We start from the raw sequence: 15,879 nt of genomic DNA, 5'->3' as shown, positions 1-15,879 counted from the left end.
ATCTTTATTTGGCCAGTGATGCATAAGACAGCCTTTCCTGCAACATGGTTGAATGCAGTGTAATTTTAACCAAAGCTCACTTTGTACCAACATCTGGAAACAGCTGAGAAGGTGCTTTGTTTTAGCAATTAGCTTAGCACAACAGCCTGTCTCACTACAGGTGGCAAAGCACAAAGACTATCTGTTGGTTTTAATGATATTCAGTCAGATAAGCGGATGGTGTGAACAACAACAATTGATGATAAACTTTATGTGACATAACCAAAGCAAAATTAATCACCTAGATTAAGTATTGTCCAGATTGTTGTCGAGACAACCACAGTGGTTCTCAAACTTTTGCATGTCAAGGACCTCTAAACTGACATAGATTATACTATGGGCCACCATTTTTAATACTAATACTAATAAAATACTTCATTATATAGCAGTTTTCTTAACAGTGTTGCAAAGTACTTAAAACCAGGGAGAAAACCAAAACATTTTAAACCAGACAAGGGATTTGACTCAAAGGACACTGAACACATAAGCGATAAAGCAGTAAAAATAAATAAAACTTTCTAAAGATTTCAAAAAGAGTTCAGTGGGCATAGAATTTGAAAGTGTGTGGGTTTGAAGAGCAAAAGCTCAGTCTCCCTTTGTGACCAACTGTGACAAGATTCTTGCTTTTGGACATTTTGTGACAGGACATGCATGAAATTCAGGACCAAAATAGTCATACATTCTGTCAGTGTGTTAGTTATGGATGAAATTACTGTGAAAAGAAATTATTTCCTCTTATGATGGGAACCCCCCGAAGGACCCACTTTGAGAACCCCTGCTATATATAGTAGACCCTTAATTACCATAATGCAGGTAGATTAAAGCTTGATGATGTGATATTTTTTTTCCAATTAACCCAAATGACAATATCTATTTGTGACCCCCTCTCCTTGGTTTATCACAGTGTACTAACTAATGAGTTATGGTCAGCACTCAGCTTCTGTAATTTGAATAATTTGTTGTCACCCTGAAAAGGTGAAAATGTCAAGTGTTTCACAAAGAAAATAGCAGTGATTATAGTTGAGCTAACAAAATCAGCACACACAGATGCAGATATAACCCAGAGGGTTTAGACCAGTTCTTATCATGAAAACTGATCCTAGGACACGGATCACACAAGCTGACAGTAACAGCACTTTACCACGGTAAAAGCCTGATGTAAGGTCAGAGACTACTATCAACTAAATAAATGCTCTTTATTCAAATATAATCTGTCCCATATGAATTAGATGTGGAAATGCTAAAATCCTTGGCTGCTGAGTGCTTCATGTTTTTGGGAGGCTAATGTTCTCCCTGTATGTAAATTGAGGCCCAGATAATCAGCCTGTTGTACCATAATTCATAAACAGTTCATTCATTAAACTCAGAGCAAAATACAGCTGAATAGATTGATTAAAAAGTTTAGTCTGAGGCGTCACAGCCATGTCACTCTAGTATTCAACTTTGTATATATAAGAATGTGTCCTTGTTATGATCAAAGCAGATTCTTAGGAAAAACACCTAATTCAGAATATTCCGATACTCAGAACCAATGCCTTTTGATTGGACTGTACACGTTATAAACTGCTTCCACTCGTCAAGAATGAATTTTTTTTTATTTTGAATAAACGATACAGTGTGTTGCTTTTTAACAATTTGTGCTTTATTTATAGACATTCAGTAGAATATATGGACTTAAACTGAATTTTCAGCTGTCCTGTTTTATTAGTTTTCACTCTTGTCACTCTTCTGTTTTGCTCCCTTTTCAAATCTGCCTGAATTTCCATTTCTCCTCTGGAATTGGTTTCTATTTTGGGCCATTTACTTCTCTCCCCCCTCTCTCTCTCTCTCTCTGTCTCTTTCTCTCTTTCTGACTCTCTCTCTCTCTTCACCATTGTGATTTCTCCCCTCGCACTGACTCCTGACTGTCTCCTTGTTTTTTTTTCTTCTTTTACCCTCCTCAATTCTCCCTAATTATGAAATCATTTATGGTTTATAGTCATTTTAATTGACTTTCAAGCAAGAAGAAATGTAAACATATCTGTCTAAATTAGTCATAGGCAACAGAATATAAATATAGCTCATGCTCGGGGCACATGACTGAATGACTGGTGCCAGTGCTGTGCAGATAGTAGACAGCAGAAATGTACAGTACCTGAAAATGCATGTAGATGCAGCCACTGAGGAAAATGCTTTGAGAAAAGGATTCTGGGTCAGAGAACCTTTGAATTATATTTTTTAACTAGTTAATTCTTTGCCAAATTTATGACACTGAACAGACAGGCAAAATTTATTAGGACACAAACTGGCTCCCAGATGTCTGGCTTCATGCCACCATGAGTCCAGCCAGATGTATTGAATTTATTATGATGTCAGTTACAGAAACGTATTTGTGTCGATGTGGAATGTCTATGTGAGTCAACAGACCTTTTATTTATCCCTAAAATTTACACGTGACTGAATATTTTGGTTCTTTGTAATATATATTGTTACACTACATTTTATTTCACCTCACTAGAGATCATGGCTCACAAGTCTCATGAGGAATAATACAGCAGGTGATTTTAAACTAAAATACATAATTCAGATTTGTACTTCCAACTACATAGTGTTAACACACCTATTACACCTAACCATGAAAATATGAATAGATGTAATTTGCTTTATGTATTATAAATAACCGACAGCGAGTGAACATGACACTTAAAGGACCAATTTCTACTCTGCGGTGTCTTTCTGAGAAAAAACAAACACTACAAACAAACCTGTCAACTGACCCCCACAGTGTTTAACCAAAATCACCAAAGATACCTTATTTTTATATCAAATTAACAAATTATATATCAGTTGCTGGGTTGGGTGCTGACAGAGTGAGTATTGCCCAAAAATAAGATTTAAAAACATGCAGTTACTCACAAGGATGCTCATAACATATCATCATTACCAGTTTGCTAGGCTGGATTATTTATTTGGTTGGCTCTGCTGTACACATGACAACAATATTCGGTTGAGCTTCTGGTTTTGGGTCCAATATAACTGTATCTGCAGCACAGCTGAGAACAAAAAGGGGGGTGCAGCCAACAAAGCAGTTTTTTGTTTTGCTTGAGATGCTGGTGCTGGTGTAGATTGTGGCTCGGGTCATCTTTTTGTGTCCGAAAAAACGTCCTGAGCATTTAATGTAAGCTGCACTCAGTGTGTGTTTCTCTGTCCATAACACACATGGTTATTGTTGCACCAATTATGTACAGTGAAAAAATATATCATTTAAAAAAATGTGTCCAATCCTGGGCTGGCCCATCAGGCCCCAATTGGGCTTGGGTTGGGTATCCACATTATGGTCATGCGACATCTAGTGGCAGTAAATATCCTGATATAACTTTCTCTAGTTAAGTTTTATGAGCTTAGAGGAGCCTAATCAGAGTTCTTGGACTTCTACTCTATGGTTGTCTATGCAGAAAATAAAGGAAACATTAACTGGCACCCTTTACACATCTCATCAACAAATGTCAAGCAAAAAAGTGAAATATGTTATTTCACATTATTTGTTCAAATTTGATGCACGATTTATTAAACATTCTCATCAAAGCCTATCCTCTTGAAAGATCTCCAATGGCGTGCACTCTGTTAGTATGAATGCATGTATGAGAGAAAGCCTGCATGAGTGCATGAATATGAGCTCTGTCTTTTATTTACAGCTTTACTCTGCTGCTCAGGGGGCACGTCTCCTCGCTCTCCAGCAGAGTTAGAGCCAAGTTAATATTGAGGAGAGCTGCGAACACAACTCAGGCCCCCGGCAGTAAATCCTCCCTCACAGCATTAGCTCCAGACAGAGCTGTTCAGCACAAGCTTACAGTCATCAGGCAGGGCAGTGATTGAGGGGAGGATAAGGGGTGAAGCACTATTACATGATTGTAAGAGTAGCAGACCGGTAATTAGAGAGCAGACTTACAGAACAGTGATTTGAGGTGGTGTGGAGATAGATTGATGGGAGGACTGAGGGTGAAGAAAAGATGAATGGACAGAGGAGATGGACAGAAGTGATGGAGAACAGCTGAGCTCAGAAGCACAAAGGTAGAGGGGAGAGTGGGAGGGGGAAACAGCAGGAGCTGATAGGACCTTGGAGATGGACTGGTGGACGTAAAAGGCAACAAGGCAAGAAGGTAGAAGTAGGTCAGGGCTAATTAGGGAGAGACGTCACGTACAGAAACAATTTAGAGCAGATTCACATTGAGCCATAGCGACGCTTTAACCTCAGCTTCAGGTTTGTTTTAATGCCTCTTTGGAAGAATAATTGATTGTTTATACATTACACGCTTGACCATCCATATACTCATAAACTGGCATAATCTCCAAATCCTAAACAATTGGTTTCAAAAAGATGTTCCACAGTTATTTAGAGCTTTTTGACAACTCTGTTCTTCTTTCTTTCCTTATTTCACTTTCACTTTGTTTGTTTCGGATGCAAACACTATTTGCTTTTCTTATGCCATTTTTCGATATCAATATTGTCCTGTGTAACTTTTTCATACTTTCATTCTTTCAAAATGCTTGCTAAACCTCCTGCCCCGTCCCGTATCACTCACATTATCTCTAACTCTGATTTCTACCTTGTATCCATCTCTTTCTTTGTTGCTCCTGCGTGTCTGCTCAGTTTCGGGGATGCCTCCCTCTCATCTGCGTCAACCTTGGAGCACATCCCATCCTCGGCCGTGGCACGCCCTCGGCCCCTCGTCCGCCAGCAGAGCCTCCAACAGCCCCTCACTCACCAGCCCCCTCCAGGTCCCAACGACCCCCCAGTCACATCACAGAGCCTGGGCCAGCTTCACACGGGCCCAGGCGGCGGAGGCCACCGTGGGGGCCCACGGGGGGTCCGGGGGAGTCCGGCTGGAGCCTCCCGGTACAGAGGAGGAGGAGGGGCAGGCCGGTCAAGGTCGAATCCAGGCAGCTGGGATCACATGATGGAGCAGATCCGGCACAGAGGGCTGGACGTCAAGTCGTTCTTGTAAGTGTCAAGACGTTTTCTACTCTGTGAAATGAGAATGAAGCTTGAAAGATGACAGACCAAACTGTAATGACTACTTTTATATCGTAAAGTGTGCAATACATCTGGACGATGTATGTTGCATTGCAGACTTTATTTTGAGGTTTCTAGGGTCAACACAGCTGGTTGCCTACCTGCTGCATACAAACAGTCCTGCACCAAATCCTACTCTTTTTGTTGAGACAGTTTTTAAGAGGTGTTGATTCAACTCAGTTGTTATTTTGGAGGCTGTGTAGTTTGGCTCTATGTTTAGTATATGTTTTCATTATATACTCATGTGAATAAGTGATAAAACTACTCTTTATTATATTGTTATTGCTGTCAATCTTTTAGGAGCCACGGTAAAGTCAGGCTAATGGTGGCTATCCAGTGAAAAGACATAGCAAGCTAACATTAGACATTGCTGATTGTTTACTGACATAATCATTGATGACCAACTGCCTCACCGAGTATAAATCTTTTACACAATGACTGTGCCAAGTTCAAAGCCCATCAACTGGCTTGTATGGTAATTCAACAGAAAGAACTAATTTTCAACAAAGGGAGTTTATGCTAACATTGCGTTGCCTTTTCATTTTACTGTGGTAACATTAGCTGTAGCAAGCGTGTAGCCATTCGTACGAGTCGGGAGGGATCCCGCAACACACTGGTCTTTTTAATCAGGTCATTGTGCAACAGTAGCAATAGCTACGGTTAGCTTAGGTTAGCTATTGTTACTCCCTGGCTATTTTAATATTATCCTTGGCTAACCACTCTTACTTCAAATATTGAAAAATGTGGACGCCGTGTTTTTTGCCTGTATTTTACAACCAGATATACTGTGATTTGTTTTTTGGGGATATCATGTTTTTTTTTATCCGGATGATATTATCTTTACTATTTTCTTTCCCACTCACTAACATTGCCGTGTATGTGGGGATTGCGAGCAATGAGGTGTTGATTCAGGAAACTATTCTTTACACATTTTTCGGTCCATTTCAATTTTTAAGCTTGGTGTAAGGTGATAATTACCTTAAAAATTGCCAACCATGGTTCAAAAGAAATGTTCTTTCACCCGACAGTTACCATGGACATCTAAGTTAGTGAATAGATTGTCTGATTGTTTGAGGTACAGAGCACAGAGAGCTCTCCTCCTCCACTTGACTTGAATGATAGATTACAGATTATGTGCTCTACAAAGCAGCCTCACGTAAACGCCCACTCCCCTCCTGACCATGAGCATAGACACACTCTTGTACTTTTTATATGTCTTCCCTTTAATAGTGTCTCGAGGCCAGTGACATCCCTGCCTATGTGAATCACTATTTAAAGAAGGCTGGGCACATATACATATATATATATATGTATATATATATAACACGTCATAAACACGTCAGTTGTTGACCCTGGAGGGGCAGACACTGTGGGCAGGGGGGATTTTATGCATTTGCAATCAGATCAGTGGGGTATGAACAACGAAATGGAGCAGGTTTACCTTCCACGTGTTGTCACACCACATGACTACTGAGCCACCACACTGTATATTTCAGATGAATAGAGCTGATGTAGGGTAATGATTTCAGCGTCCTCCATCTTTTGTGGTCAAAGATACAAATCCATTCACCTGATCGATAGGTCTCATGTTGGTGGTGTTTACGCATCCCCAGTGGGTCACTTCCGCTAAAGAGCCAACATGTTCAGCTTGTTTCGATTTGTTGTTAACACTACAGTAAAAAAGAACAGGCTGGGGAAATAGTGGAGATGTCAGATACAATATTTCCCTTCCAGATACCGATTCCGATATCTGGACTTTGCTTATCACCAATTCCATACCTGTGCATTTAAAAAACATTATCATTGAACTGGCAGCAGTACCGCCACTCCTCAAAACTGAAGTCTTGCATTCACTACACATTGCTGTTTTACTTGTGGGACTTTCCAGCATGAAATTTTGCCAGTATATAGATTTGTGCACCCAGCGATGTCCAACACCACATTTCTGGTAGGATCAGAACTATTTTGTAAATATGTTCAGATACTGATGTCAGTATTTAAACTTCTTTAGAATATAGATCAGGTGTAAGATGAAGAGTAATGAAGGAGATCTGAGGAGAAATGGATGAATTACCATGCATTCAAAAAAAGTGAAATTTACCAGTTGAAGTTTGTTCATGCTTGTGCCCAATTAGTCGTCACGATAGCTGGATTTAATTCTTCACATTAAATTTAGATTACAGATTACTGTTTCATATTGCAAGTTTATAACAATTCGATTACATTGGGATCCACCTCTCATCACCTTGTGAAACAGACTTTCCAGTAACTGCAAAATAAAAGTGAAAAACCAAGCAAAAACCTCCTTTCATCATGAAATACTTAGGTTTAAAAAAAAAAAAATCAGTTTGCAATAGCTGTTCAAATTGCTGTGGCAATAACAATCAAAAAGGTTGTCCTTGGAGCAGCGTGCAGTGTTAGAAGCTGAAGTGGAAAAGGACTTAGTAGAGCCAGAGAAAAACGTATGAGAAGCAAGAATTATGTGCAACATGTGTCTGTATGTGGGTTGTTATTTTGAGACTTTGAATTTCAAGGTTGGTTGTGGGCACATGTTTGTTTGTTAAGGTCACATTTTTGGCATTTTAAATTTTAGTGAGATGTAATTTAAATGACTTCAGGTACTTTTGGAGGAAGAATAACAGCTGTATATTTATTAAAAATTTTTTGTTGCAGGTTTTATCACGGCCTCTTCCATTTTCATGGATTTCCTTCATTTTTTCTTTTCTTTTTTTCTGCATGTCATCTCTGTTGCCTCTTATTTTCTCTCTCAAATGATTCATACCCTTCTTTGAGACTTTTGCTTTTAAAATTTTTTTTTGTATATGTACACTTTTCCGTGACCCAGATAATATGTGAAAATAAAGCCATGGAGACAACAGTGATCCTCTACCTCTCTGCTAATAATGCTTATTTTATTAAAAAACATTTAATGACCACTATTTTTGGAGTGGATTAAAAAACCCTCATAAGACATTGAATGCACTGTAGTTCTTAAAAAGCTCACACTCCTCACTGATGCATTGTTTAACCTCATATATTTTAATGATGAATTGTGAGCAAAAGCAATGTATGGATATTTATAAATGGTCATATATCATAGGCTCACAGATGATAAATATCTCTTGTATTTTAATTAGACACTATGAAATAGTAAATATTATAAGTGCATGTATTCTAATATGATCCATGCGACATCAGGCCAACGTTAATTAGCTGAAGAGAGAATTAATTCTGCATTTGTCAAATAAACTGACACCAAAGTCATTGGTCTCTCATGCACTCATGCTAATGATACAGCATAAAGTACATTAAGTAATCATAGGCACTACTCATTATCCAAAGCCTGAGAATATGTAGTAATTTAACTGGATGGCTTTGAATAGCAAACTCTCAACCTTGCAGAATAGAAAAGAAAAAGACTTTTAGACGTCTTTCAACAACAGCACACATCCTTTTCCTCACTTCTAATGGAGTCTAATTTACTAAGAAAAATAAATGATGAAATAAAAAGTCAGGTAGCTGAGGGTTGTGCTTTAGTTATATGTGTAAGGGAGATTACTGGTTGTGGAAATGGCAGATTATGTTGTCTGATATATGAAAATAACCATAGACTAAAACAATACTGCAATACTACAATATAATGCATAACGCTTATTGCTGGTTACCTTTAACATCTTTACTTATGCTTTTTTTGAAATATGCACATCAGAGGTCAGTGCGAGTCCTCATGCCAAAACTGAGAGTAGAATAGCCCCAATAGTCCTTTTATGAAACCACATTGAAAATTCACTTGATCCAGATTTTCATTTGGCTCTGCACCAAATTGAACAAACCCATAAATATCAGTGTCTGATTTTTTTTCCTCACAATTAATAAATTATTGTGGGAGAAATCAAAGAAAATTTTGAAAAACACCATATATCGCAGACAAAATTCCTGGATCCATCCTCTGATCTAGATCCAGACCAAATTTACTGTGCTCCTCCCGGGATCATTCTCCACCCCGTAACAAAAGTTTATGGAAATCGGTTGATTAATTTTTGCGTAATCCTGCTAACTAACAAACAAATGAAGAGGAAATTATAACCCCCTGGCAGAGGCTATCACTGAGAGAGAAAGCAAAACTGCCAAAAGATGCATTGTACAGTGAAATACAAAATCATCCACTGATGTAGGTTATGGTTTATAGCTTTTATGGTTTCTTCTCTTCTACAATAAACCAGCAAAATCCAGTGTGTTTCCCTGTCTGGAAAGTGATAATGTTCAGTGATGTTAAATCAGAAACAAAAAGTGATGAGTAGAAATGCATGTTTTAAAATGTGACTGAAGTGTTAGATGAATGAAGGCTGTGTGGTGTTCTCACTCCACAGCACAGTGGTGTGGTTGAGATGCACTGCAATGTAAAGTATGGACTGAGGATTTATAAAAGTGAAATAGTGTCCTCACAACAGTCTACCACCTCTCTCCCCCTCTCTCTTTGTACATGAAATGAATGTGTGCTGCTTGTGTTTGTGTCACTGCCTTTTGTCGTGTCGTTTTTGTGTGTATGCTTGAGTATGTGTGTGTAACTGTGTACCTATTTGTCTACATACTTGTGTGGTGTGTGTGTACTGTCTTGTTTGTCTTTGTGTCCAGCGAGGGGAAGATGGTTGTTCTGTCTCTAGCTATCGGGCTGGCTGAACAGGATGACTTTGCCAACCTCCCAGATCTCCAGGAAGCGCCAGCCAGCAAAGAAAATGAAACCACACCAGAAAAGAGGTAACGAGACAAACGGAGAGAAGAATAATGAAAGGAGTGTGATTAGTTTGGAGCAAAAACAAAACAGGTGGCTGCTTGCTGGGGCTGTATATAAAGATGGATGACATAACAGTTTCCATAAGTGAAGTCAAAGCGATCACCAGGTCATAAACCCATTCTCCGCCATGTTAGTTAAAGGGCCAGTGTGTAAGATTTAGGTGAAAGGGATCTATTGGCAGAAATTGAATGTAGAATAATCCTCATGATGTTTTCACTAGTTCATTTAATTTAAATTGTATGAATTGTAGTTTTCTTTACCCCAGAAAAGACCCTTTATATTTAAATACTTTATATTTACATCTAGGGGGTCCTCTCTACAGAGGCCGCCATGTTTTTTGCATTAGTCCAGACTGGACAAACTAAACATCTTTTGAGTTTTTATGACAACTGAAGCTACCACAGGTTCTTTTTCATGTTTGGAAGGAGAGGGTGAGGTGAGGGGTGTTCAGCTGCAACATGAAATTTCAACACGATTTACACATTACACACTGTAACTTAATAGGGCATGGGCCGAAATAGAATTTTGTATTTCTCATGTCTGTATTTCGCATTGTCTTAATGAGGTATGTTCAAGTGTTCAGTTTTAATGGTAAGTCTGGTTTGAATTAGTTGCTATAAAAATGATGTGAAACGTCATGATTGACAGCTGAGACATACTCGTGAGTTGTGAAGCATGTGGACCGTGTGTATCGATGGGATATCACTAATGTGACTGTCTCCCAATTGCAACTGTGCAGACTCTGGCTCTTAATGCACAAGATGGCTGTGTACGTATCCAGGATATTTTGGCTTCATTTCTTAATAGTAGGTGGAAGTGAAGAAGTGTCGTCCGTCTTTATAATGTCTTTGTTTGTGACCAACCAACATTTTCTCTTAAAAAAAACAACAACAAAAAAAGGGAAATTAGGCTGCTTACATTTTTTTATTCTACTTAAAGGTCTATCACAAAAAGGTATCAAAGACAGGACTGGCTGCATCTTTAATACCCTTTTATAATTTTAAACAGGTCATTAGTGTGTAGTGATGAATACTAACTACTGTTTGAATATACTTCTTGGCAATTTTTTCAGAAAGCTTTTCTTTTTCACGAACATTAATAATCATTGATGACATGTGAAAAGGTATTTTACTCACAATAATATCAAATGGTCTGATTATTCGAGGGGTGAGCCAAGAATTAGAGTACTGATGTCAAGAAGCCAGATTTCAAAGGGCAACACTTTCCTCTAGTTTGGTGTTTTGAAGCCTTCTCTGCTACCATATGTGATCAACTGTTTATGTAATTTTTCATTTAAAAGATATATGACAAATACATATTGCAGATGACATCTTGGTATTCTCAGTGACCCTGGTTTGTAGAGTTACAGTATATCAGTTGGGTTTCCATATCTCTCCGCCAATCTTTTGTTCTATGATTAACACTAAACTGAAAACTCAGACTCAGTATTTTTTTCCCTTCTGTTTGACTTCCTCTTCCTGTCATTATATGTTTTGTGCAATTTTTTCTCTCGGGTTTCACATTTTCGGTCCCTCTCTCCCATTATTTTGTGTCTTCTCCACCCAGACCCAGTAAGTCTGCTCCTCTGCAGTTCTTCGCTAGCGCTTTGATCTTGAGTCGTAGGCACAAAAAAAAGGGCACCCTCATTATTAAGAAGTAAAGATCCTCGCATGAAACACTCTAAAAATATGCTAACCTCTCATCCACCAGTGATCTCACAGCGGCTTTCAGAGACGAACAGAGTCTCTCGGCTGGTGAACAAATTACTAAACATGCGGCCCTCTTATCAAAGTCCGACTGACTGAGGGATAAAGTGTTTAACCTGCTGTTTTGACACTGCCGGGCTGAGCCTTTACCTGGTTCCACAAAATCCTGCATACATTTCTATATAAAATGTGTTTTTCAGAAATGCTGCTTTTTGAATTTCATAAAATGCACAAGATCGTCTCAAACCCTCCCAGTTGCCTTAGAGTGTGCTGTTCTAACTAGGTCATCTGTGAATTTGTGGTTGATGGAAAATAGCTGTCTTAGAAGAAAAGGACATAATAAATTTGTCTTCTTTATGTTGTTCTTGCAGCTATTATGATCCTTTTTTGTGCTTTTAAAATTTAATTTAAAAAATGTCTAGGGTTCAGTCAGGGGATGTGGACCCGCTTACCCCTCGCCCCCATCGTCTGCTCTCCCTCTCTCTTTGCGGAGGTCTGTCAGGCGCCCAACTCTAATCACAAGCAGCCAGTGAGCCTCTACCCCGAGGGGTCGCGTGGGCCAAGTCGTCTAGTGTCCTTCCTCACCTAATAACAGCTCTCCATCATCATTTCTGTCCATCTCTCTCATCTCTTTGTCTGTATTGTTACCCCGTAAGCTCCTTGTACTCGTCTGCTGTCTTGCTCCCGGCTGTTTTCATGGAGCCCAGTAGACTGAGAACAATGGAACAGGATGATCCCGGCGAGAATATATGTGACAAGACAAGATGCTGTCAGACAGTGAAAGAGACTCAGAAGAAAGAGTGGGAAACCTTTGCTCTTAGTTTTCTAGAGAAATATGCTACAAGATAAAAATAGAACATCCCATAGAGATTTAAGATTCTCTTGGTTTATTAATGAAATCAAATACAGCTCGCAGCACAAATATCTACAAAGATCGAATCTGGTGAAAAGGGAAAGAATATGACAAAAACAAAAGCTGTGTGCATTGTGTTGTAGGTCAGATCTATATTTGTTCAGACAATCCTTCTAAATATGGACAATAAACAAGCAGATGAAGGAGCACCCTGTCCATCCTTCCATGCTTTCCAAAAGAAATTGGGACACTTGGGGGCAGCACAACAAGCTCAGAACCAAACATTTACATCCTTATGGTTGTTGCATGTTGCAAACATTTCCATATTAACACATGTAACCAACATAAACATTTATTTTGTGCTGTGTTTGTGTCTGAAGAATGTTAGTCCAACATTCACTTCCTTTTAGCTCCGTTTTGGTTTCCACCTGAGGATAATTTACCAGCACAATTGGGTCCAGACATTCTCCGGCCTTTCCCATTTGAAGTGTACAGCAGGAGATTGTGCGGTTCAGGTATGTTCACAACAACAGAAAAATGTCTGGATCATTCAGGCGAGGGGTGGCGTCTGTGTAGAGCATGCAGGAGTCAGGACATAACACATACTGTCTGCTGTGGAAATCATGTGTGATCAATACCATCATCTACCACCAAAAGCTCTCGAATCTTGTCATCTTTCCAAGTTTAGATTTGCTGTGTCTTCTACGTGAAGGGCACGTTTCATCTTTTTTTTACAATTTTGTGTCCCTCGTGTTTGAATCAGAATCAACGTGCTCACTCTCTTGCAGTGACATTATCCTTCTATATTGTCATGCTTATGCTTATAAAGTTAAAACTCCAGTGAATGTCCAGAAACCTTGACATTTGTGTTCTAAGGTACAGCCCCTCCGGATAATTTCAGAGGAATATCTGGAGTTCAGTGAACTCATGTGAATGAAGCTAATTTGTGTTCTAGATGATCCACTGTATTTACCAGCTTGGTGAGAGCAGTGAGCAGGGAGACTGAACCAAAATACGAAATGTCTGTGCAGTAAACCCCAATCATTGAGATAAAAGAGAAAACAGCTCTAATGAGATCTGCACAGTTCTTTGACATTATGCAGAATCTTTTAATTCATTGTTAATATAAAAATATTGCTGCAGCTTTACTGTGTTTTTAGGATTTAATCAGTAATTAATCTACATTGCAGCGGCTTTGTCAGGAATCATAATGAGGGCAGAGAGGAAACTGATAAAACTCATGAAAGAGAGAAGTTTTATCCCTGATTACATAAACGAAAAGATGTTTGATGTGTGTACTCGTACAGAATACGAGTTTAAAGCAGATGAATCTGTGGTGATACACAGGGAGATACTGAAGCTGTGTACACTCAGATGCAGAGAGCTGCTCATCAAAGCTTGCAACATGAGGTTCCATCTATTTTTACCTGCTGCCACTCATTTGAAATCTAAGATTCTTGCACAGCCAGTTTAATTCAATTGCATCTATTTCACATGTGCTGAGGTGATGGAGATCCAGTAACTGCCGCTGAACAAAGTTGCAGTGTTCGATATTGCTAGCGTGTTGTGTTGTGTAAGTGCTTTCATGTTTAATCTGTGATTTGGGATACTGCTGCAGCTATAACTCTTGCCTACAAAAGCTGTCTTGTATTTATTACATCTCAGAGATCAAATCCCCTTAAACTCCAACGTTGTGATCACAGTTAATTATATTGTCGTTGAGGGACACATTTTCTTTCTAGCTGATCTGTTATCTCCAGACAAAGCCTGTGTTATTTTCTCACTCTGTTTTACATGAATTGTCCTTTAACCTCTTACATGGAGATTATTGTTATAAGTCAGGGTCACAGCAGTGGACTGGCCATAATCACCCACCTGCAGATATCTATGATGGAAGGTCTGAAGCTGTTTGTGTTTTTATTATCTCTGGAAGCTGTTGTTGCATAGCAGAGCTGCATCTTAATGAGCTCGGAGATTCAACGCAACGGGAAAATGAATATGAATAAACCCAAAAGAGCTCACTGGCCCCAGACTACCTCCTCTCACTACGTTGAGTTCATAGGAGCTGCAAAATGTGCAGCGGTTTCTGAGACATCCCAGACTGCATCTATTCAATCCAAGCCAAGAATGTGTTCTGCCCACACAGACTGTCAATGATGGGATGTTCAAATTAAGAGTAGATCAAGCTGAAGGTTTCCACTAAAACATAAAGCTGCATATATGGCTGTCCTGTTAATTCACAATGAAGAATTACTTGTTATTTAAAGAAACTGAGGTATTGTATCATGATTTTAGCTCTGCTGTGGGTCCTGATGTGGTATTAAGATATATTTCTACTCAAAATCTGAACAGGAAACGGTTTTATTCGCTTGTTATCTAGAGATGAGGGTAAACAAACTGAGACTAAACAGTCTAACAGATCATGACATGTGTTGGGGGCTGTCATACAAACAATGGGCGTGTACATCGTTGGCACTGGCGCTCTCAGTGGGAATCAAACTTCTAATCTTGGCAGTGGTGATGTGACACTCGCTGAGTTGCACAATGCAAGACTGTACAGTATTAATCAAGCAGGAAGTTGTTGCCACCCTTTATCAGCTGGCATATCCGACTCTTTCAATTGTGCACTTGAGCCAGCAATCAAAATGAGTCAAGCTTCCTATAATGACTCTCCCGGCCCGGCCACTGGTCCCCACGGCAGCCTCTGGAGCTGGCAGTGGCCTGGGAGGAAAGATGATTGGAGAGAAAAAGCGATGTAGGTCAGCACAAACGAGGCATCTTTTTAAAAACCCTGTCAGATCTGAGTCTGGAGCTCATTTACCATCTACCATGGTCGCTTCTCGTGGCTACAGGCAGGGAGCTGATTTAAGGGAGTCCATGAAAGGAAAGTGAAGTCACTGAGAAGGTGACAGTGAGAAGCACAAGAAGAAAAAAAAAAGGGGTTGTTTTGAAAAGTAATTTAACAAATTTGAAACCGTTTTTTTATCTCACTGCATGTTTACTTAATGCAGGGATTGACAAGATAAATCTGGAGAACAAGGCAGCAGAAGTATATTCACAGAGCATCGAGCTGGTCGAACACTGCGGACGGCTCCATTAGATGTATTAGCCTGCGTGTTGAGGCGGGTGGTTGCTGAGTGATTTGTTCCTGTTGGTGGGAGCGCTGAGTGGGCTGACATCGGAGCCTGAGCCTCATCCATCATGGGACATGGGACCCGTATTGTGGTTCATGGTCTCCTGGGGCCAGCGTATGATCAGCAAGACCCATGATACAGTATGTTTATGGAGACGCACTTTCCTGCTGGTAACCCTCATTCCTCATGTTCTCACCCGTCCATCCATTTACCCCTCCCTCCCCCTCATCAGTTTCCTCTCTACCCTCAGTGGCGCCTTATTTTTTTCCTCTGTGCGACATTCTCCTCTCCACCTGTGC

General features: G+C 39.6%; 1 protein-coding gene across 3 annotated transcripts in view; it reads left to right on the top strand.

Moving 5' to 3' along the window:
* syt7b (synaptotagmin VIIb) overlaps positions 1 to 15,879 on the top strand; it is an 86,051-nt gene that overhangs the window by 53,669 nt on the left and 16,503 nt on the right. For 2 of the 3 annotated variants that reach the window (XM_020098644.2, XM_020098642.2), the window contains 2 exons: positions 4,670 to 5,020; positions 9,728 to 9,850. In XM_020098644.2, coding sequence (XP_019954203.1) covers positions 4,670 to 5,020; positions 9,728 to 9,850 — 474 coding nt within the window. The remainder of the gene's footprint in view (positions 1 to 4,669; positions 5,021 to 9,727; positions 9,851 to 15,879) is intronic. The other variant, XM_020098643.2, reaches the window with a different exon arrangement.

Source organism: Paralichthys olivaceus, chromosome 1 (assembly GCF_024713975.1).
Source record: "Paralichthys olivaceus isolate ysfri-2021 chromosome 1, ASM2471397v2, whole genome shotgun sequence".
In the NCBI taxonomy this organism is placed as follows: domain Eukaryota; kingdom Metazoa; phylum Chordata; class Actinopteri; order Pleuronectiformes; family Paralichthyidae; genus Paralichthys; species Paralichthys olivaceus.
Note: the sequence above shows the minus strand (reverse complement) of the source record. Positions and strands in the feature narration are given on the sequence as shown.